General features: G+C 41.3%; 1 protein-coding gene across 1 annotated transcript in view; it reads left to right on the top strand.

Annotated features, from left to right (window-relative positions):
* Positions 1-2,064, top strand: part of tgfb2 (transforming growth factor beta 2) — an 86,020-nt gene extending 83,956 nt beyond the window's left edge. The window contains exon 7 of the mRNA XM_002936021.5: positions 61-2,064. Coding sequence (XP_002936067.1) covers positions 61-219 — 159 coding nt within the window. The 3' untranslated portion in view covers positions 220-2,064. The remainder of the gene's footprint in view (positions 1-60) is intronic.
* Positions 2,065-21,460: the final 19,396 nt, after the last annotated feature.

Here is a 21,460-nt window from a genome sequence, read left to right as displayed (position 1 = left end):
AAGGAGGGGAATGTTAAGGCCAATCTTAAAGCATTTAATATACCTTCTTTATTTTTCTAGGTTCTAAGCCTGTACAACACCATCAATCCGGAAGCATCTGCCTCCCCGTGTTGTGTATCTCAAGATCTGGACTCCTTGACCATCCTGTACTACATCGGGAACAAGCCAAAGATTGAACAGCTCTCAAATATGATCGTAAAGTCGTGCAAGTGCAGCTAAAAGTACAAACAGGGGCAGGATTTCTTTTTTATGGATAGAAAATGAAAATAGGGTCTGTTTCAATCAGTGTTAAATTGGGGAAAAAAAAATCAATCAATCAATAAAATGCGGTACTAGAATGTGGAAGGTTTTTAGGAAAAAAAATGAAACTGGCAACATTGAAGGTTTTTAACTTGCGTTCCACTGGCTTCATAAGACATTTAATGGAGATCCTTTGAAATGTCTCCTACACTCTGCTAAATATTCCTGTGTTAAAGCGAGACATTTGCGTGCCAAAAATGTCTCTCCAGAATGCCTGCCAGGATGAGCCCACGATTCTTATTTTACGTTCGATAATCACCTGATCCCTTTACCGGTACGCTGTGTTAAGCGTGGAAATAGTACGTATTTGTTTTAGTTTACCTTTGGTGCCTGTGACAAAGTCAGTAGATGAATCTCCCCTTTACAAATAGAAAAGGAAAAGAGAAAAATAAAAAATCATTTTTTAATTTTGGCCTTAATAAATGTAGCTAACCCTGTAACCCTAATCCTAACCCTTATCCTAACCCTAACGCTAACCCTAACCCCTAACCCTACAACATAGGAAATGTTGCCTAATGCAGACAAAATTAAGGAATAGAATGTCTCGCTGTTCATAAGCCGTTTCTTTTTTTTAACAGTGTAGAGACATTTATTTAAAAAGAAAAAAAATAAACACTGGAAGAATTTGTTAGTGTTTTTATGTGAAAGGAAAAGAAAAACAGGAATAACCCATTTGGTGGTGTTGCTGTCCCAATGCCTTACTTGATTTCTCTCTATTGTTCTGCCTTAAGGCATCGTACCCATTCCTTTTTAGTTTGTAGTTTTGACAGACATTATTTATTTGTGTGGAATTAAGCAGCAGCCTTTTCTTGTTACCATTGAGTACGTGGACAAACGAAGACCAAAATAAACCATGTAATGCTCAAGAGCACGTGTTCAAACACGACATGGATATGGCTACCGCCGTCAGTCACGCACCACTTAAATGGTTCCAGTTGCCCAAGGCAGAGTGGACAGTAGCAAAATAGTCTCTTTTCTGGTACAGAAAAACGATCCCAAAGCCTGAAAGTGGGAAATGCCGTAGGGATCACTTCAAATAAGGATCACGTTCTTATATACTCTTCAGAAGACTAAAGTTTTCAAGTCTTTGTGTATGGTCGGAACAGAAGGGAGAAGCACGTTCATAATATCGCATGTGAATTTGACCTCGGGGGGTCAATGGTTTTCGATGCTTAAAGACTAAATTTAAACCCGGAAAGGCTGGAATTGACAATTTTTGGAAACTTTATAAAAATGCCTTAATAACTCCATCTTGCTGTCCACTTAATCACAGAGAGACTGGAAATGCCTTTTTCAGCGATATCTTCCATGCGATTATCTATGCTGTGTGTTAACGGGACAATCTGAATAAAACATGCACATTTTTTTATGCATATATGCCAACTTTGCCTTTAGTAAGTGTTGTTCTTATTGTATTTTATACCAGTTTTTTTTTTTTTGTAATAAGGACAAAAGGAAAAAAAATTCCCCCCTTTATTCTTCTCATCAACTTTCAATTGCTGCTGTCTCTGGCTACCTTGAAGTGCCTTGTTATATTTTTTGCATTTAACGTTTAGCTTTTAATTGTGGACTGTTAATTGCACAGCAACATCTGAAGGTCTTCCAAAAAATCCCTAAGCCAGCTGACGCAATCATTTTTTTTTGAAAGTCAATTTTGTCTCTTTCTCTCTCATTAAAAATTGTACTAGAAAATCTCCAATTTTTTTCGAGGCATTCATCTGGATTTGTAATATACGTTTTCATTTAATAAACCAGTAAAATATTTAATATGTACCGGTCTATTCAACAGACCTTACTACAATGCTGTATAGCTATGTTATGTTTGTTTTAGGTATATGTAATGGTAACAAAATAGTATTACAGATAGGTGAGTGATAGAGCCAGCATTATCCGGAAATAATTCTGTCGATCTATTGTTAACGCTAACGATCGTTATGTGTTCTATGTGCAATCTCACCCTATTTTTATGTTTTGTAAAACTGTCAGCTATGGTCGTTTTCATTTGAAATTGGGGCTCTTTTGCAAGGTGTTTCCCTCTAGCTGGCCAGTATGAGCTGAGTCCTATACATTGACTTGCACTACGATTAAGTGTTATATATTATTACATCATGGTTATCACAATGCTATAAGCTACCTGACTTAACTTTTCTCAATAGGTTGATTTTACTATTTGATTTTACTGTGTTAAATATGTTTCAACTAGTCATAATGGGGCTCATTTATCAACACTTTTGCCAAAGGGAAGTAACCCATAGCAATCAGTGATGGCTTTTTTCAGCCAACTGCATGTAGAACGATGAATGCAAAAATCTGATTGGTTACCATAGGTCACTGCCCATGGGCAAGTTTGCCCAGTGTTGATAAATGACCCCCATTGTGTCCTCTGTTGTCATGGAACTCTCAGACCCCTACAAATTCTATCTTAATTTTTATCCCCCAATGCCCACATACAGTATATATATTTGTAAGGATAAAGGGCTCCTGGATTCAGCAGATTCTTTTTTGCCCAACCAAATGCAAACCCTTAGGGGCTCATTTAATAACCATCAATTTCGTATTTTAAACTCTATTCGGATTTTTTAAAAAAAAAGTCACAGAGAACAAACTTGCCAAGCTCATGTAGAAGCCAATGGCAAAGGTCCCTTCCCTTTCCTTGAAGTTCTTTTTTTTGTCTCTTATTCGCTGGGTTTTGTCCGAAAACTCAACTTTTTTTATAATTGTTGCAACAATTCGATTTAATCAGTATTTTCACTGTGATAATTCGAAAAAGTCTTTTGCGACTTTTTGCAAAACGACTTTTCTTAGTAAAACAAGTTTAGTCGAATTTTAAAGTAAAAAAGATCTGAGAATTTGCCCTGGGCAACATCACCACTAATACTTCATACTCCACTCCAGATTCGCTCATCACGGTGAATTTTTACGCATCGAATTTGACTTCCATTTCATGAAACAATCCACCAATGGCGAAATGCGTACATTCGCCATGAAACCATGACTGGCAAATACATTCGCCCATCACTACATATGACTTTAAAGTATAGAATGGAAGGCAACAATTTTTGTTAGGAAATAAATTTGACAATGCACCCTCCTCCCCCCCATAGAATTCTACAGAAAGTAGCCTTTTATATTCGAGTTTTCAAGGTTTTTTTTCCCATTTAATAAATCTCAAAATTTCAGGTTTCAGAAACTGGAAAATAATTGAGAGCTTATTTTTTAATGAGGAAATGCTCAAATTTGAATGCTGAGAAATCTGTTCCTAAGGGGGTCATTTATAAACATTAGAGTTTTTCTGAAATTCAAATCTTTTTCTGCAAAAACTCCCAAATTTGAATAATGGTTTCCAAAAGGCAAATGTTCGATAGTTATTGAGCGTTAAATATTGAAAAGTAAAACTCGAGCATTAGTGATGAGCAAATCGGTCCAGTAAAATCCCGTAAATTCGTGAAACAGCTAAAATTTGCAAAACACATTGAAGTCAATGGACTTTTTTTGTGTATTTTGTTGTTACAGCACAACTTTTTTTTTTTTTAATTGCGCTAATTTTTTCTGTGGCCTTTGGAATCTATGGGCCTTTTTTCTCAGCAAAACATGGTGAAAAATTTTGCTATTCAGCATCTAAAAAGTTTGCTTGTTTGTGTAGAAGTCAAAGGTTAGTTGTCCTAGATAAAATTTCAATTTTCAACTTTAGCTTTTCATATTTTTTTTGAGAGTTTGTAGACCCATAGGGATGATAAATATAATACAAATTTGATGCGTTCAAGTTTGTTTTACTCATTCAAATGAGTTTTTGTAATCTAATTTTGTAATAAATAAGCAAATTTGGTGAAATTTATCCTAAAGTTTATCCTAATAAAAATCTCTAAAATTCACAAATTCAGAAATTGATGAATATGCCTTCCTGTGTAAAATGACCGATAGCCTTGTAAAAAGTTGAGGTAGGATTGCAACAGAGAATGGATGAGTAGATTCTATACATAGGGGCAGATTAATCAAAGTACGAGTTTGAATCCCAAAATGGGTAAAATTTGGATTAGATACGATAATTTCTGATGGGTGGAAATGTCACGAAAATGCTTACAAAAAATTGTAATACTTAGTACTGGCGATCCGAAAGTCACAACATTTTCATACTGAACGATTGTAAATGACGGGAAAACCTTTCTGACTTTGATCCTTCTGTGCATGATTTTGGAAGCCTCTCATTTCAGCTCCAACCTGGCCCAAGGAAAGTCATGATACCGAAGCTTGAATGAATCCGAAACTTTCGTACTCGTTGTGACAAATACGATTTTGTCGCACAAATTGTTGCAAACTACGAAAAAGTTGCGCAAATTAACAAAAAAAGTTGCAAAAAATATGCACAGTACAAAAACTAAGTAAGAACAATCGTACTTTGATGAATGTGCCCCAAAATGTCACCTTTGTTTCTAATTTGGGATTCGTTAAACTCAGGTCAAGAGTTAAATCTGCAATTTTTCATTGTAAACTTTGATATCCGTAGAAAATTTGACATTCTTCTTGTTGTTTTTTTGAACCCCCATATTTTAAAATGCGGATTCCTCAAGTTGTCTTAAAACCCACGTGCAGCTTTGTCGCTGAACGATAAAAGAAAAAAAAAAAAAAAATTTGGATAAAGTTTGGATTCAGACTTTGAATGATAGAATCGCCCTTTTGAGAAGAGGAAAAAACATTCTGTTGCTTTACTTGTTGTTTAATCACTTCAATCAAATGGAAAACACGACAGCATATACAAACACGTGTCTATTTTGTATTTGATTTGCTATTTACTATCCAAAGTTGCCTCGGCGCTTCTGTCCTATGAAGATCAATACTTTTGCTTTCCAGGTGGCGAATGGCTTGTTACTAATGTAAATAATCGTTCATTTCAGAAGGAACATTTATTTTAGTGATTTTTATTTCATTTCGGTCTGTATCATTTTTGTTAGTGGGGGGGCGGGGTTTAAACTGATTTTAAAGAAATTGAGAACTTTTTTGTTTAATGATTAAAAGCACCACTGTTAAGATGAGTCATTTCCAATGGAAGTTATGTTGATGTACTAACACCTTTCCTACCAGATAATGCGAGGCATTTTGGGGGGTAAAGGGGGTTACGCTAAGGGTTTCCTTTTATTCCTGAGCTGGTTTTGAAAATACAATCTTAAGGAAATATATTTTTGTAGCTATCATAAATAGTGATGGGCGAAATAATTCGGCAGGCATGGATTCGCTGTGAATTTCCGCGTTTCACCAGTGGCGGATTTTTTTGTGTAACGTCAAAAAATTGTCACCCGCGGCAAAAAAAAAATTGTTGCACTGTGTAAAAAATTGCAGATTTTTTTTTTAACAGGCGACATTGTTGCCGTTTCGTGAATTTCCCGGACATGTGTCAAAGAAAAGTCGCGGTGTATCTCCGCGTTTCGCCAGTGGCGGATTTTTTTTTGTAATGTCAAAAATTGTCACCAGCGGAAAAAAAAAATTGTTGCGCGTGTAAAAAAATTGCAGATTTTTTTTTGGCGCGCAACATTTTTGCAATTTCGTGAATTTTCCAGTGCTTCGCGTATCTTTTCAATTCGCATCAAAGAAAAATGACACGTGTCACAGAAAAGTCGCAGCAAATTTCTGCGTTTCACCAGTGGCGGATTTTTTTTTGTGTAACGTCAAAAAATTGTCGCCCGCGTCATAACAAAATTGTAGATACAGATTTTTGTGTAATGTAGAAAATTGTCACCAGCGTCAAAAAAAAAATTGTTGTGCGTGTAAAAAAATGCCGATTTTTTTTATGCACATCATTATTGCCGTTTCGTGAATTTTCCAGCGCTTAGCGAATCTTTTCAATTCGCATAAATAAAGTCACACGTCAAAAAAAAGTCGTGTGCATCAAAAAAATTACGTGTGCAACAATTTTTTTTGAAGCGCAACGTTTTCTCCATTTTGCGAATTATTTGCCATTTCAAAAAGTTGCGAATTTTTTGCCATTTCAAAAAGTTGCGAATTTTTCGAAATGGGACCGATTCGCTCATCACTAATCATAAAACGATCATTTCCTTCTGCTTCCCTGAAAATTCAGCGGCTTGGCGCAAATCAATTATCAAATAAAACAGCAAAGTTGATTAAAGAGAGAAGGAGGGGGGATGGGTAACGAATAGATTGTTACTGCTGGTTATTTTGGTTCATTTAAAAATGTCTTTATTTTAGCTTTTTTTTTTTAAATAGTAAAGGAAAACCTTGCACTAAATGCAGTTAACCGATTGAGTGCCAGGAAAATGTGCAAGGCTTTCCATTCAGTGATGTTTTTGTTGAATTTTTTTTTGTAAGGTAAGACTTTTTTTTTTTACCTGCCATAATTCAAATATTGTGTTCTGAATTTAGGATCTGGTGGGATTGTGTCGCATTTATTGTTCCGCACACTTCTGCTGGAAAAGGAAAAATGAAAACTGTTTTTTTTTTTTTGGCTATATCATTTTATACAGAATAGTATAGGTCAAAATTAAAATGGAACCAGTTCAGTTGTATTTTTTTGTGACTGATAACTTTGTATTTTAACACAATGTATGTCTGTTGTCGTGGTGCTGTAGTGGTAAATAAATTATTTCAGTTGTACAATGATCTGTCTTGGACTTTTTTTTTTCAGTCTTCCCGTATTATTGGTCAGTTTGTTGGATAACTGTGGCCCTATAAAGGGTTTTATGGGCCCCTTGAGTTAGAGAAGGATCTCAGGGATAGGGATGTAGTGAACCTCACAAAAAAAGTTTGCGAACCCGTTCGCGAACTTCTGCCAAAAAGTGCGAACTTTGCGAACCCCATAGACTTCAATGAGAAGGCGAACTTTAAAACCTAGAAAAGCCATTTCTGGCCAGAAAACTGATTTTAAAGTTGTTTAAAGGGTGCCACGACCTGGACAGTGACATGCCGGAGGGGGAACAAGGGCAAAAATTTCTCTGAAAAATACGTTGTTGTGCTGTAAAGGGCAGAAATCACACTACATTTCTAAACTTGTGTAATAAACTGCTTTAAAACGTCCGGCGTCTACATGCAAATCAAGTCGTGTAAAGGTTACAGCCGGTTCACACGCAAAGACAAAACGCCGCAGTAGTGGATACGGAATATATTATTGCTGGTGGAAAAACGTTGCTCAGGTGATTTTTTTGCAATGCAATGTCACTACTATGTGTAACGTATTGGGTTACAGCAGATGAGATCAGCAGGACAGCTGTCCCCAGCAGCTACATACAGAGCAGTCGAAAGTAGATTACTAGTCAGCAAAGCTACCTAAACTGTCCCTCAAACCCCTGCACAGCTCTCTCCCTATGCTAACTCATCAAGCACACACAGGCAGAATGTAAAATGGCTGCTGGGCTTCGGTTTATATATGGAAGGGAGTGGTCTGGGGGTGGTCCAGGAGGGAGAGCTGCCTGATTGGCTGCCATGTATCTGCTGGCTCTGGGGTGAGAGGTCAAAATTTGGCTCCAGCTAAGGCGAACCCAAAATTGCGAACTTCGCTAAAAGTTCGCGAACTTGCGAACACCCGATTTTCGTGCGAATTAGTTCTCCGGCGAACAGTTCGCTACATCTCTACTCAGGGATAGTTGGGTGTGGGTTAGAAAAGGACCTCAGGTGTGGGTGTGGGTTAGAGAAGGACCTTAGGGATAGTTGAGTGTGGGTTAGAGAAGGACCTCAGGGATAGTTGAGTGTGGGTTAGAGAAGGACCTCAGGGATAGTTGGGTGTGGGTTAGAGAAGGACCTCAGGGATAGTTGGGTGTGGGTTAGAGAAGGACCTCAGGGATAGTTGAGTGTGGGTTAGAGAAGGACCTCAGGGATAGTTGGGTGTGGGTTAGAGAAGGACCTCAGGGATAGTTGGGTGTGGGTTAGAGAAGGACCTCAGGGATAGTTGGGTATGGGTTAGAGAAGGACCTCAGGGATAGTTGGGTATGGGTTAGAGAAGGACCTCAGGGATAGATGGGTATGGGTTAGAGAAGGACCTCAGGGATAGTTGGGTATGGGTTAGAGAAGGACCTCAGGGATAGTTGGGTATGGGTTAGAGAAGGACCTCAGGGATAGTTGGGTATGGGTTAGAGAAGGACCTCAGGGATAGTTGGGTATGGGTTAGAGAAGGACCTCAGGGATAGTTGGGTATGGGTTAGAGAAGGACCTCAGGTATAGTTGGGTATGGGTTAGAGAAGGACCTCAGGGATAGTTGGGTATGGGTTAGAGAAGGACCTCAGGGATAGTTGGGTATGGGTTAGAGAAGGACCTCAGGGATAGTTGGGTATGGGTTAGAGAAGGACCTCAGGGATAGTTGGGTATGGGTTAGAGAAGGACCTCAGGGATAGTTGGGTATGGGTTAGAGAAGGACCTCAGGGATAGTTGGGTATGGGTTAGAGAAGGACCTCAGGTATAGTTGGGTATGGGTTAGAGAAGGACCTCAGGGATAGATCCTTGATAAGGATATTAGAAGTCACTGAGGGGTTCTGTGACCATAAAAATGTCTGCACAAATTTGTGGCGACTTCTTAAAAATGAAAAAGCTCAAACTCATAAATGAAAATTCATCATGAAACGCAAGGCTGTGACTGAGGAACAACAAATGCAATCACAACCAAGACTTTTCTGGAAAAAAAAATTTTTAAATTGCCTCATAAGTCCTATGTGACCTTTATTTTGAGAAAGTTTTTAAAGGGGAAGTCCACCCAAAGACAACTTAAGGAAACACAAATTCAAGCAACTTTGCAACATACATCAATAAAAAAAATATGCAGCCTTTCTATGATGTATAATGTAATAATATGGTTTGGAATAGTTCCCTAAGCCCTGCCCCTCTTCTCTGGCTAACTAATTTCAGACTCAAATGTAACAGTAGTCACCTGTCCTCAGCCTGCCTTCAGCCTGCCTCCTCCCAATCCCACAATTCCCTGCTGCACACGTAATGTCAATAAGGAAAGGCACATCCCAGTGCAATGCATTGTGGGTTATGCAGTTCCTGCATGCTGTCTTTAAGCTGTGGAGAAGTTGTTACAATTTGTAACATCAATGTTTTAGTCCCTCCTCCCCTGCCAGGATTTCAAATGATGCAGAAAGAGAAGAACAGTTTTGCGGCTGGATTTCAGCATATAAAAATGGTATTTATTGCTACTGTTTGAAGGAACAGATTACAGTGATAGGGATATTAGGGGTCTCTGTGTTGTGTGGGGCTCTTTAACATTTTTGCCGGAAGCCGGAGTTCCCCTTTGATTGAGTTTTATTTAGGTTCACAATTGCTATCGTTTCCATTGTGTGTTTTTTTTCCATGATCATGTTTTGTGGTCACATCAAAACACACAATTAATTGGTCACAATTAACCCATAACAGATTATTCAGAAATATAAAGATTACTATTGATCATTCATAGAGGCTTGGGATTGGTCCAGTTCGTATGTATGCTAAATACAAAATGGCCTGGGTTCTGATCTCTGCTACACTGAACTCCCCGCTAGAGCCCTTTGATAACAAATACACTAATTATTTTCCTTCTATAAAATGTCTTTTCAAGCACCAAGAAAGTTAAAAAACAAATCTAAATGAAGTTATTCTGTTCAATGTATTTTAGTGGCAAGGTCCTTGCATGGAAACACATCTGCTTTGTACAGAAGGGGCATTTACCATCTTTGATATCATAACAACCCGGCCCCGGGGATGTCACTACCCATTACAGGAATAATACTATTGCCAATTGAGATTAAGGGTATATTCTTTCACTAAATGTAAAATTTTCAAAACCAATTACATTTTGATGTAAAATTACCAATGACGTTGCCTTTGTGTCACTTTGGAGACCAAAATGTTTCAGCAACTTCCCATAGCCGCTGGGATGGTTTTGCCAAGATTTGAGGGTTTTTTTTTAGCATTATGATAGGATTGTATTATATCTGGTTGTCAGCATTTTATCCCAGACCCTTCGGTGATACCCGATACTACTATGTTACTAATGAGCCCCACACAACACAGAAACCCATTAATATATCTATCACTGTAATCTGTTCCTTCAAAAATGATGAATAAATACCATTTTATATGCTGAAATCCAGCTGCAAAACAGTTCTACTCTTTCTGCATTATTTCAACTCCTGGCAGGGGAGGAGGGACTAAAACACTGATGTTACAAATTGTAACAACTTCTCCACAGCTTACAGACAGCATGCAGGAACTACATAACCCACAATGCATTGCACTGTGATGCTCCTTTCCTTATTGACATCACGTTTGCAGCAGGGGATTGTGGGATTGGGAGGAGGCAGGCTGAAGGCGGCTACTGTTACAGTTTATTTGAGTCACAAAGTAGTCAGCCAGACCAGCAGGGGAACAGGGGGCGGGGCTTAGGGAACTGTTCCAAACCATATTATTACGTAAAAAAAAATTACAAAAATCATATTTTTCATTAATGTATATAACAAAGTTGTGCTTGGGTGGAGTTCCCCTTTAATTGGTGATATTGTGAGACACAATCTCATTTGGCATAGGTACAATCCGGTACAAATGACTGCGGAACAATCTCCCAATGAAACACTTCATGCTCCCCTGGGTAAAATGATTAGCAGAACCTCGTTATCTTAACACTTATTTATTACTTGTGTCCTCTAACTGCGTATTAGTACGTGACAAGTACAAGACAAATCTCACCGAAGCTGTTAAGAAAACGTTTGATAATTCTGACTAATGGAAAGCACTTGTGCATTTTTTAACACTTAAATGATGAAATAAAACTAATGATCCCTACTCGTTAGCTTCCTTCTTTTATCTAGCGGCCTGTTAATGGGCTTCAAGAGCGCGGCTTATCGCCGGAGACTGATTGCTCGGCCTGTGACAAGGATACAGCTTGTCGGGGCACTTGAGCCGTATTCACTCAGCTAAATACAAGTCCCTATTTGGTCACAGTATATCCGTAATGGCACAGATAATGATGAATAGGCTGTCAGATGCCAAAGTAGGTTGGATAATTCTTGGGAACAAAAGAGGCTACAAATGAAACGTAGAAATCAGAAAATCCCAAAAATATCCAGCTTGCTATTGGAGAAAAGTCAACTTAAATATCTTTTTACTAAGTATTATCTCGAGTGATGAGGGAATCTGTCCAGAAAAATTCATGAAACTGCTGAAAAATTCACAAAATGGGGAAAAACTTGCGAAACGTGGCTACCGCACAACTTTTTGACGGCTTTTACGCGCCCACTAGTGATGAGCGAATTCTTCCCCCGTGGATTCGCAGTGAATTTCTGCACTTTGGCTTTGGCAAAACTTCAGTGAAAATTCACCGCGGAAAAATTTGGCGTGCTTCATAAAAAAAAATCTCGATTGCGTCAAAATAGGTGCGGTCACGTCAAAATGTTTGAGTCAAAAAAAGAGTTACGCGCCACAAAAAAGTCTCTCGACACCCGCACCTCACAATTTTTCACTGTTTAGCAAATTTTTCTGTAGTTTTGTTAATTTTTCTACGAAGCCAAATGGGGCAGATTGGCTCATTGCTAAAGCCCACAACGTTCTAGACTCAACCGCAATTTATTTGACGCAATGAGACTTATTTGACACTGTTTTTGTAACGGAGCCGCACACACAGATATATGCAGTCAGGGAGCTTACCCCATTTATTGTGACCACCTTGATTAACGTTTCGGGGGATACACCCTCCCTTCATCAGGATACTGGTATTCTGACAAAGTGAGGGTTTATCCCCCCGAAATGTTGATCAAGGTGGTCACAATAAATGGGGTAAGCTCCCTGACTGCATATATCTGTGTGTGCGGCTCCGTTACAAAAACAGTTTCACTGAGGATAAGGACCCGCCAGTCCTACTTTGTATCCAAAGTGACTTTTTTTGGCACAACCACAATTATATGATGCAACAGGGACTTTTTTGATGCGACCACGACTTTTTAAAGTGACTGCAACTTTTTTCCCTCACCCGCTGAATTTTTGTTGCACCGAATTTTTGTGCCAATGGCGAAATGCGGAATTTCACAGCAAATCTATGCCTGGTAAAAAATGTTGCTAATCACTAATTATCTCTGTTCCAAAGGTAACCTGCTAAATACCCATGGGGGGGGTTTCAAATAATTAAAGACAAATTTCCCAAAGACAATCTCTCGATGGTGATGTAATGAAAAAGACCTCACATTACATTGCATGGCCACATAATAGAATTGAAAAAGGCATTAAATCAACCCAGGGTCGGACTGGGCCATTGGGAAAAAAACCCGGTGGGCCCCGGCGGCCCAGACCCGATCCCTGTTGCTGCTCCCCTGGCCGCCGGTGTCCCTCCCCTGACCAGTCCAACCCTGAATCAACCTATTGGAAAGATAACTTGTTATTAAACTTGGGAGAATACTTCTCAAACCCCTTTTTGTTATATGGTGAGACAAAGGACCATTTCCTACTTGGAGGTTAGGGTGCAAAGTGCAAAAATGGGTGCAATACTCCATATTGTGGGTCTCTGTGCTACATTTTAGAACATAGAGACCTGCATACAACCAAATGCCTGTGTTCAGCAGCACACATTCATGAGGAGGGGAGGGGGCAGCCACTTAGGGCCGCCCCATCTATCCCCCCATCCATCATTCAGACACCCAAGTTAAGGAGTGTGGTGGAGGAGCCAGACAACAGACAGACGTATACTTGGGGTCATAGTAAATTACCTCTAATGGGTTGGTACCATAGTGCAGCTCTTCTACATAAATTTCATAAACAACTCTAAAATATTAAAGATTCTAAGGGACATTGTTACATACCTATTGGTCCTGTTTAAGCATTAAAACATTTTGGAACAAGGTGTCTTTTGGGAAATCCTAAATTTAAAAAAAAAAATGGAAGAAAAAAATAGAAGGATGGCAGAATACCCATCCCCCCTGGAGAGAGTAGCCATATCAGGAGAATTTGACTGCTCTTAGGATTGATTCTGTAGATCCTTTTAATAAAGTCTGAGGCAACTAGGATGCAGCCCTTTTCACCTATTGGTGAAAGAATAGCCAGAAAAGAATTATGAGAAGGCCATCTCCCACAGACTCCAGTTTTATCAAATAATTCAAAAAATGTTTTATTTCCTTTTTCTCTATAATGTATTTGATCCCAAATAAGATATAATTACCTCTTATTGGGGGCAGAACAGCCCTATTGGGTTTATTTCATGGTTAAATGATTCCCTTTTCTCTGTAATAATAAAACAGTACCTGTACTTGATCCCAACTAAGATATAATTACCCCTTATTGGGGGCAGAACAGCCCTATTGGGTTTATTTAATGGTTAAATGATTCCCTTTTCTCTGTAATAATAAAACAGTACCTGTACTTGATCCCAACTAAGATATAATTACCCCTTATTGGGGCAGAACAGTCCTATTGGGTTTATTTAATGGTTAAATGATTCCCTTTTCTCTGTAATAATAAAACAGTACCTGTACTTGATCCCAACTAAGATATAATTACCCCTTATTGGGGGCAGAACAGCCCTATTGGGTTTATTTAATGGTTAAATGATTCCCTTTTCTCTGTAATAATAAAACAGTACCTGTACTTGATCCCAACTAAGATATAATTACCCCTTATTGGGGCAGAACAGCCCTATTGGGTTTATTTAATGGTTAAATGATTCCCTTTTCTCTGTAATAATAAAACAGTACCTGTACTTGATCCCAACTAAGATATAATTACCCCTTATTGGGGGCAGAACAGCCCTATTAGGTTTATTTAATGGTTAAATGATTTTTTAGTAGACTTAAGGTATGGAGATCCAAATTATGGAAAGATCCTGAAAACCCCAGGTCCCGAGCATTCTGGTTTACAGTTCCTATACCTGTACTTGCTTCCACTCACAAGTCATATCTCTCAGACCAAACCACCATGATAGGCAGAAGTTGGTTATTTCTCCTATCAGAATCACGTGTCATTGGTTCTTATAAAATTCTACTCCAACCAAACTGGAGGACAAAGGAAGAAGCACCAAGGAAACATCTGCTATCCTCCAGTTTGGTTGGAGTAGAATTTTATAAGAACCAATGACACGTGATTCTGATAGGAGAAATAACCAACTTCTGCCTATCAGAGAACACGCAGAACAACACACTGTGCCCTCAGGGTTTAAAGTTCAAACCTTCAGACTAAATCCTACATGATCTTTCTGTGTATGCCCAGGTCCTAGCATTCGAACTTGGTATATAAATGAACACTCCACCAGTTGACTGCTGTCTCTTTCTGCTGCTTAGACCCATTAACCAACGAATGTTACTTAGATTCCCTTGACAGTTCAGCAGACCCAATGATCACAGAGCTACAAGAACAACCAATAACTGGCACAACCCATTACTGAGGTGGTATACTGTGAGGTCTCATCATCGTCTCTCTCGTAGGCACATTATTGGATCATCTGTTATAATCTCGGGGAAATTAATCAGAATTATACATGCTGTTCTAGATCTGAAAGTTCTGCACTGTTTGTCTACTTTTGTTTTCATAACTGACATAAGATAAAAATAATTTTGGTTCAATGTTATGCCAAAATATTTCCACCCCCCCCCCCCCAAAAAGAAAACGTTTCTGTTATTCTTGGTGTTTTATCAGTTTTATCATGTAAGTGAAGGCCTTTGTTTCTGACAGCTGATTTAAGCTTTGGAAGGGGAAAGTGTATGCTACGCTTGTGTACAATGTTGGGTTACTCACCTTTCTCACAATGTGCTCCTGTCCTCTTTTTTTTTTTTTTATTGATATTTTCCTTTGAGAGGAGGCCAACAATAATTTCTCACAGGACTCGCGAGCAATACATGGCGTGCAGAAGAACAGGTCAGGTTGAAATACTAGGGGGAGGTCAGCCAGATTCTAAGTTGCATAGCTGCACAGTTCATTGGAAACATCCACGTTTCCTGCTGGAAATATTATAAAGCAAACGAGTGTAACAATGAGTGGAGCCTTCAGCAGGTTCAACGTTGAGTTTTGCTTAGAAACTAAACACATCAAGAGATCCCTTTTGAGACTCACTAATTACATTGGGAGCTGAAAGGCCTAAAGTAACAAAAAGAGAAAAGAGCTGGAGCAACAGAAACGTTTGGAACTTTTCTCAGCAAGGAGGGTTCCTACATTAAGGGTATTTTGCCTGATGAAGGGGCCTTAGAGCTCCGAAAGCTTGCAATGTATTTTTATTGTTAGCCAATATAGCTATCATTTCTACAGTACTCTTGTATTTGTGTTTTGTTGTTTTTTTATTACATTAAGGGGGTGAGTTATAAAAGTTCGAATTTCAACTGTTTCGCGAGTTATGGTTCAAAATCTTGAACGTCTTTTATTTATTAAGTGCAATAAAACCCCAAAACTGAAATGTAAACGTTCGGTAGCTAAAAGCGCACAAGTTCATGTAGAAGTCAATGGAAGTTGCCCTAGGCAAAGTCAAGCCATATTTTTAATTTGAGATGTTAGAGTTTTATTCGATTCGTAAATTCACAAACTGGAAAATTGATAAATAAGCCCATAGATGTTTCTTGACAAGTGTAACAAATTCTTTGGTGGGTTATTCTGAGTGTCTTTTCAAATATTGTCTCCAGGTGTGTCGAGACATTTCTCCACCAACCTAGCTCTCTGTAGCCTTTGTCTATACAATTTCAATGATATCCTTTGTGTATATCACTATCCCCCCCCTCGTAATGCTAATTCCTTTGCCAATTTAAACCAGACTTCCTGTTGTTGTTTTTTTTTTTTTTTACCAAGTTTGGATTCTATTTATAGAACCTCGTTGAGGCCTATTTGCCTGGTTGTCTCACTGCCTATGAGTGTACAGACCTTTCCCGACCTTGGATTCTGTTTCTCCTCTGTCTATTTGGACCTTGGCTTAAATCTTGACCAAGAACCTTTGCCAATTGTCCTGACCCCTATCCTGATCATTACTTTATCTCCTACAGGTTATTGTATTGGGTTTATTTCTGCTCTCAGATTCATTTCTCTGACTGATGTATGTATGTATATCTGTATTTATAAAGTGCTACTTATGTACGCAGCGCTGTACAGTAGAATACATTAATACAAACAGGGGGTTATTAAGATAATAATAGATAAATATAAAGTATAACAATAAATACAAATAAATACAACATACAGTTGCAACAAGTTAAGAGTCAAAGACATAGGAGGATAGCGGTCCCTGCCCCATAGAGCTTACAATCTATATGGGAAGTAAAATAAGGCCTACTTGCCTGGTTGTCTCACTGCCTACAAGTGGACATACCTTTCCTGACCTTGGATTCTGCTTTTTCACTGCTAACCTTCACCTTGGCCTAAATCTCCACCAAGAACCTTTGACACCTGTTAATGTTCAGTAAGAGCAAACAAGACAATTAGGATAATGTAGAAGAAGTACAAACATACGCACTGCATATTATAAATAAGTAGGATATGTTTCTTTAGTATTCCTGTCTCTGTTTCATATTAGATGGCATCTACAGGTTTCCTGGAAATAGCATACATGTATGTGATACCAATGGAGTAAAAAAAATGAATCACACAGCAGCAAGTGATTAAATCTCCATTAGAAGATATCATGGTTTACCCCAATTGGGTTATGGGAGATAGCTCTCAGTACAAGTGAGGGAATACAGGGGTAGGGGGAGATAGCTCTCAGTACAAGTGAGGGAATATAGGGGTAGGGGAGATAGCTCTCAGTACAAGTGAGGGAATACAGGGGTAGGGGGGATAGCTCTCAGTACAAGTGAGGGAATACAGGGGTAGGGGGGATAGCTCTCAGTACAAGTGAGGGAATACAGGGGTAGGGGGGCTAGCTCTCAGTACAAGTGAGGGAATACAGGGGTAGGGGGGATAGCTCTCAGTACAAGTGAGGGAATACAGGGGTATGGGAGATAGCTCTCAGTACAAGTGAGGGAATACAGGGGTAGGGAAGATAGCTCTCAGTACAAGTGAGGGAATACAGGGGAAGGGGAGATAGCTCTCAGTACAAGTGAGGGAATACAGGGGTAGGGGAGATAGCTCTCAGTACAAGTGAGGGAATACAGGGGTAGGGGGATAGCTCTCAGTACAAGTGAGGGAATACAGGGGTAGGGGAGATAGCTCTCAGTACAAGTGAGGGAATACAGGGGTAGGGGAGATAGCTCTCAGTACAAGTGAGGGAATACAGGGGTAGGGGAGATAGCTCTCAGTACAAGTGAGGCAATACAGGGGTAGGGGGGATAGCTCTCAGTACAAGTGAGGGAATACAGGGGTAGGGGGATAGCTCTCAGTACAAGTGAGGGAATACAGGGGTAGGGGAGATAGCTCTCAGTACAAGTGAGGGAATACAGGGATATGGGGGATAGCTCTCAGTACAAGTGAGGGAATACAGGGGTAGGGGGGATAGCTCTCAGTACAAGTGAGGGAATACAGGGGTAGGGGAGATAGCTCTCAGTACAAGTGAGGGAATACAGGGGTAGGGGAGATAGCTCTCAGTACAAGTGAGGGAATACAGGGTATGGGAGATAGCTCTCAGTACAAGTGAGGGAATACAGGGGTAGGGGAGATAGCTCTCAGTACAAGTGAGGGAATACAGGGGTAGGGGGTATAGCTCTCAGTACAAGTGAGGGAATACAGGGGTATGGGAGATAGCTCTCAGTACAAGTGAGGGAATACAGGGGTAGGGGAGATAGCTCTCAGTACAAGTGAGGGAATACAGGGGTAGGGGAGATAGCTCTCAGTACAAGTGAGGGAATACAGGGGTAGGGGGATAGCTCTCAGTACAAGTGAGGGAATACAGGGGTAGGGGAGATAGCTCTCAGTACAAGTGAGGGAATACAGGGGTAGGGGGATAGCTCTCAGTACAAGTGAGGGAATACAGGGGTAGGGGGGATAGCTCTCAGTACAAGTGAGGGAATACAGGGGTATGGGGGATAGCTCTCAGTACAAGTGAGGGAATACAGGGGTATGGGAGATAGCTCTCAGTACAAGTGAGGGAATACAGGGGTAGGGGAGATAGCTCTCAGTACAAGTGAGGGAATACAGGGGTATGGGGGATAGCTCTCAGTACAAGTGAGGGAATACAGGGGTATGGGGGATAGCTCTCAGTACAAGTGAGGGAATACAGGGGTAGGGGGGGTAGCTCTTAGTACAAGTGAGGGAATACAGGGGTAGGGGGGATAGCTCTCAGTACAAGTGAGGGAATACAGGGGTAGGGGGGGTAGCTCTCAGTACAAGTGAGGGAATACAGGGGTAGGGGGGGTAGCTCTCAGTACAAGTGAGGGAATACAGGGGTATGGGGGATAGCTCTCAGTACAAGTGAGGGAATACAGGGGTAGGGGAGATAGCTCTCAGTACAAGTGAGGGAATACAGGGGTAGGGGGGGTAGCTCTTAGTACAAGTGAGGGAATACAGGGGTAGGGGGGATAGCTCTCAGTACAAGTGAGGGAATACAGGGTTATGGGAGATAGCTCTCAGTACAAGTGAGGGAATACAGGGGTAGGGGAGATAGCTCTCAGTACAAGTGAGGGAATACAGGGGTAGGGGGGATAGCTCTCAGTACAAGTGAGGGAATACAGGGGTAGGGGGATAGCTCTCAGTACAAGTGAGGGAATACAGGGGTAGGGGGGATAGCTCTCAGTACAAGTGAGGGAATACAGGGGTAGGGGAGATAGCTCTCAGTACAAGTGAGGGAATACAGGGGTAGGGGAGATAGCTCTCAGTACAAGTGAGGGAATACAGGGGTAGGGGAGATAGCTCTCAGTACAAGTGAGGGAATACAGGGGTAGGGGGGGTAGCTCTCAGTACAAGTGAGGGAATACAGGGGTAGGGGAGATAGCTCTCAGTACAAGTGAGGGAATACAGGGGTAGGGGAGATAGCTCTCAGTACAAGTGAGGGAATACAGGGGTAGGGGAGATAGCTCTCAGTACAAGTGAGGGAATACAGGGGTATGGGAGATAGCTCTCAGTACAAGTGAGGGAATACAGGGGTAGGGGAGATAGCTCTCAGTACAAGTGAGGGAATACAGGGGTAGGGAAGATAGCTCTCAGTACAAGTGAGGGAATACAGGGGTAGGGGAGATAGCTCTCAGTACAAGTGAGGGAATACAGGGGTAGGGGGATAGCTCTCAGTACAAGTGAGGGAATACAGGGGTAGGGGAGATAGCTCTCAGTACAAGTGAGGGAATACAGGGGTAGGGGGGATAGCTCTCAGTACAAGTGAGGGAATACAGGGGTAGGGGGGATAGCTCTCAGTACAAGTGAGGGAATACAGGGGTATGGGGGATAGCTCTCAGTACAAGTGAGGGAATACAGGGGTATGGGAGATAGCTCTCAGTACAAGTGAGGGAATACAGGGGTAGGGGAGATAGCTCTCAGTACAAGTGAGGGAATACAGGGGTATGGGGGATAGCTCTCAGTACAAGTGAGGGAATACAGGGGTATGGGGGATAGCTCTCAGTACAAGTGAGGGAATACAGGGGTAGGGGGGGTAGCTCTTAGTACAAGTGAGGGAATACAGGGGTAGGGGGGATAGCTCTCAGTACAAGTGAGGGAATACAGGGGTAGGGGGGGTAGCTCTTAGTACAAGTGAGGGAATACAGGGGTATGGGGGATAGCTCTCAGTACAAGTGAGGGAATACAGGGGTAGGGGAGATAGCTCTCAGTACAAGTGAGGGAATACAGGGGTAGGGGGGGTAGCTCTTAGTACAAGTGAGGGAATACAGGGGTAGGGGGGATAGCTCTCAGTACAAGTGAGGGAATACAGGGTTATGGGAGATAGCTCTCAGTACAAGTGAGGGAATACAGGGGTAGGGGAGATAGCTCTCAGTACAAGTGAGGGAATACAGGGGTAGGGGGGATAGCTCTCAGTACAAGTGAGGGAATACAGGGGTAGGGGGGATAGCTCTCAGTACAAGTGAGGGAATACAGGGGTAGGGGGGATAGCTCTCAGTACAAGTGAGGGAATACAGGGGTAGGGGAGATAGCTCTCAGTACAAGTGAGGGAATACAGGGGTAGGGAGATAGCTCTCAGTACAAGTGAGGGAATACAGGGGTAGGGGAGATAGCTCTCAGTACAAGTGAGGGAATACAGGGGTAGGGGAGATAGCTCTCAGTACAAGTGAGGGAATACAGGGGTAGGGGAGATAGCTCTCAGTACAAGTGAGGGAATACAGGGGTAGGGGAGATAGCTCTCAGTACAAGTGAGGGAATACAGGGGTAGGGGAGATAGCTCTCAGTACAAGTGAGGGAATACAGGGGTAGGGAGATAGCTCTCAGTACAAGTGAGGGAATACAGGGTAGGGAGATAGCTCTCAGTACAAGTGAGGGAATACAGGGGTAGGGGAGATAGCTCTCAGTACAAGTGAGGGAATACAGGGGTAGGGAGATAGCTCTCAACAGGGTAGGGATAGCTCTCAGTACAAGTGAGGGAATACAGGGGTAGGGGGAATAGCTCTCAGTACAAGTGAGGGAATACAGGGTATGGGAGATAGCCTCTCAGTACAGTGAGGGAATACACGGGGTAGGGGGGATAGCTCTCAGTACAAGTGAGGGAATACAGGGGGGTATGGGGATAGCTCTCAGTACAAGTGAGGGAATTACAGGGGTATGGGGGATAGCTCTCAGTACAAGTGAGGGAATACAGGGGTATGGGGGATAGCTCTCAGTACAAGTGAGGGAATACAGGGGTAGGGGGGATAGCTCTCCAGTACAAGTGAAGGAATACAGGGGTAGGGGAGATAGCTCTCAGTACAAGTGAGGGAATACGGGGTAGGGGAGATAGCTCTCAGTACAAGTGAGGGAATACAGGGTATGGGAGATAGCTCTCAGTACAAGTGAGGGAATACAGGGGTAGGGGAGATAGCTCTCAGTACAAGTGAGGGAATACAGGGGTAGGGGGATAGCTCTCAGTACAAGTGAGGGAATACAGGGGTATGGGAGATAGCTCTCAGTACAAGTGAGGGAATACAGGGGTAGGGGAGATAGCTCTCAGTACAAGTGAGGGAATACAGGGGTATGGGAGATAGCTCTCAGTACAAGTGAGGGAATACAGGGGTAGGGGGATAGCTCTCAGTACAAGTGAGGGAATACAGGGGTAGGGGGATAGCTCTCAGTACAAGTGAGGGAATACAGGGGTAGGGGAGATAGCTCTCAGTACAAGTGAGGGAATACAGGGGTATGGGAGATAGCTCTCAGTACAAGTGAGGGAATA

The sequence above is a fragment of the Xenopus tropicalis genome, chromosome 5 (genome assembly GCF_000004195.4).
Source record: "Xenopus tropicalis strain Nigerian chromosome 5, UCB_Xtro_10.0, whole genome shotgun sequence".
NCBI classification, from domain to species: Eukaryota; Metazoa; Chordata; class Amphibia; order Anura; family Pipidae; genus Xenopus; species Xenopus tropicalis.
Note: the sequence above shows the minus strand (reverse complement) of the source record. Positions and strands in the feature narration are given on the sequence as shown.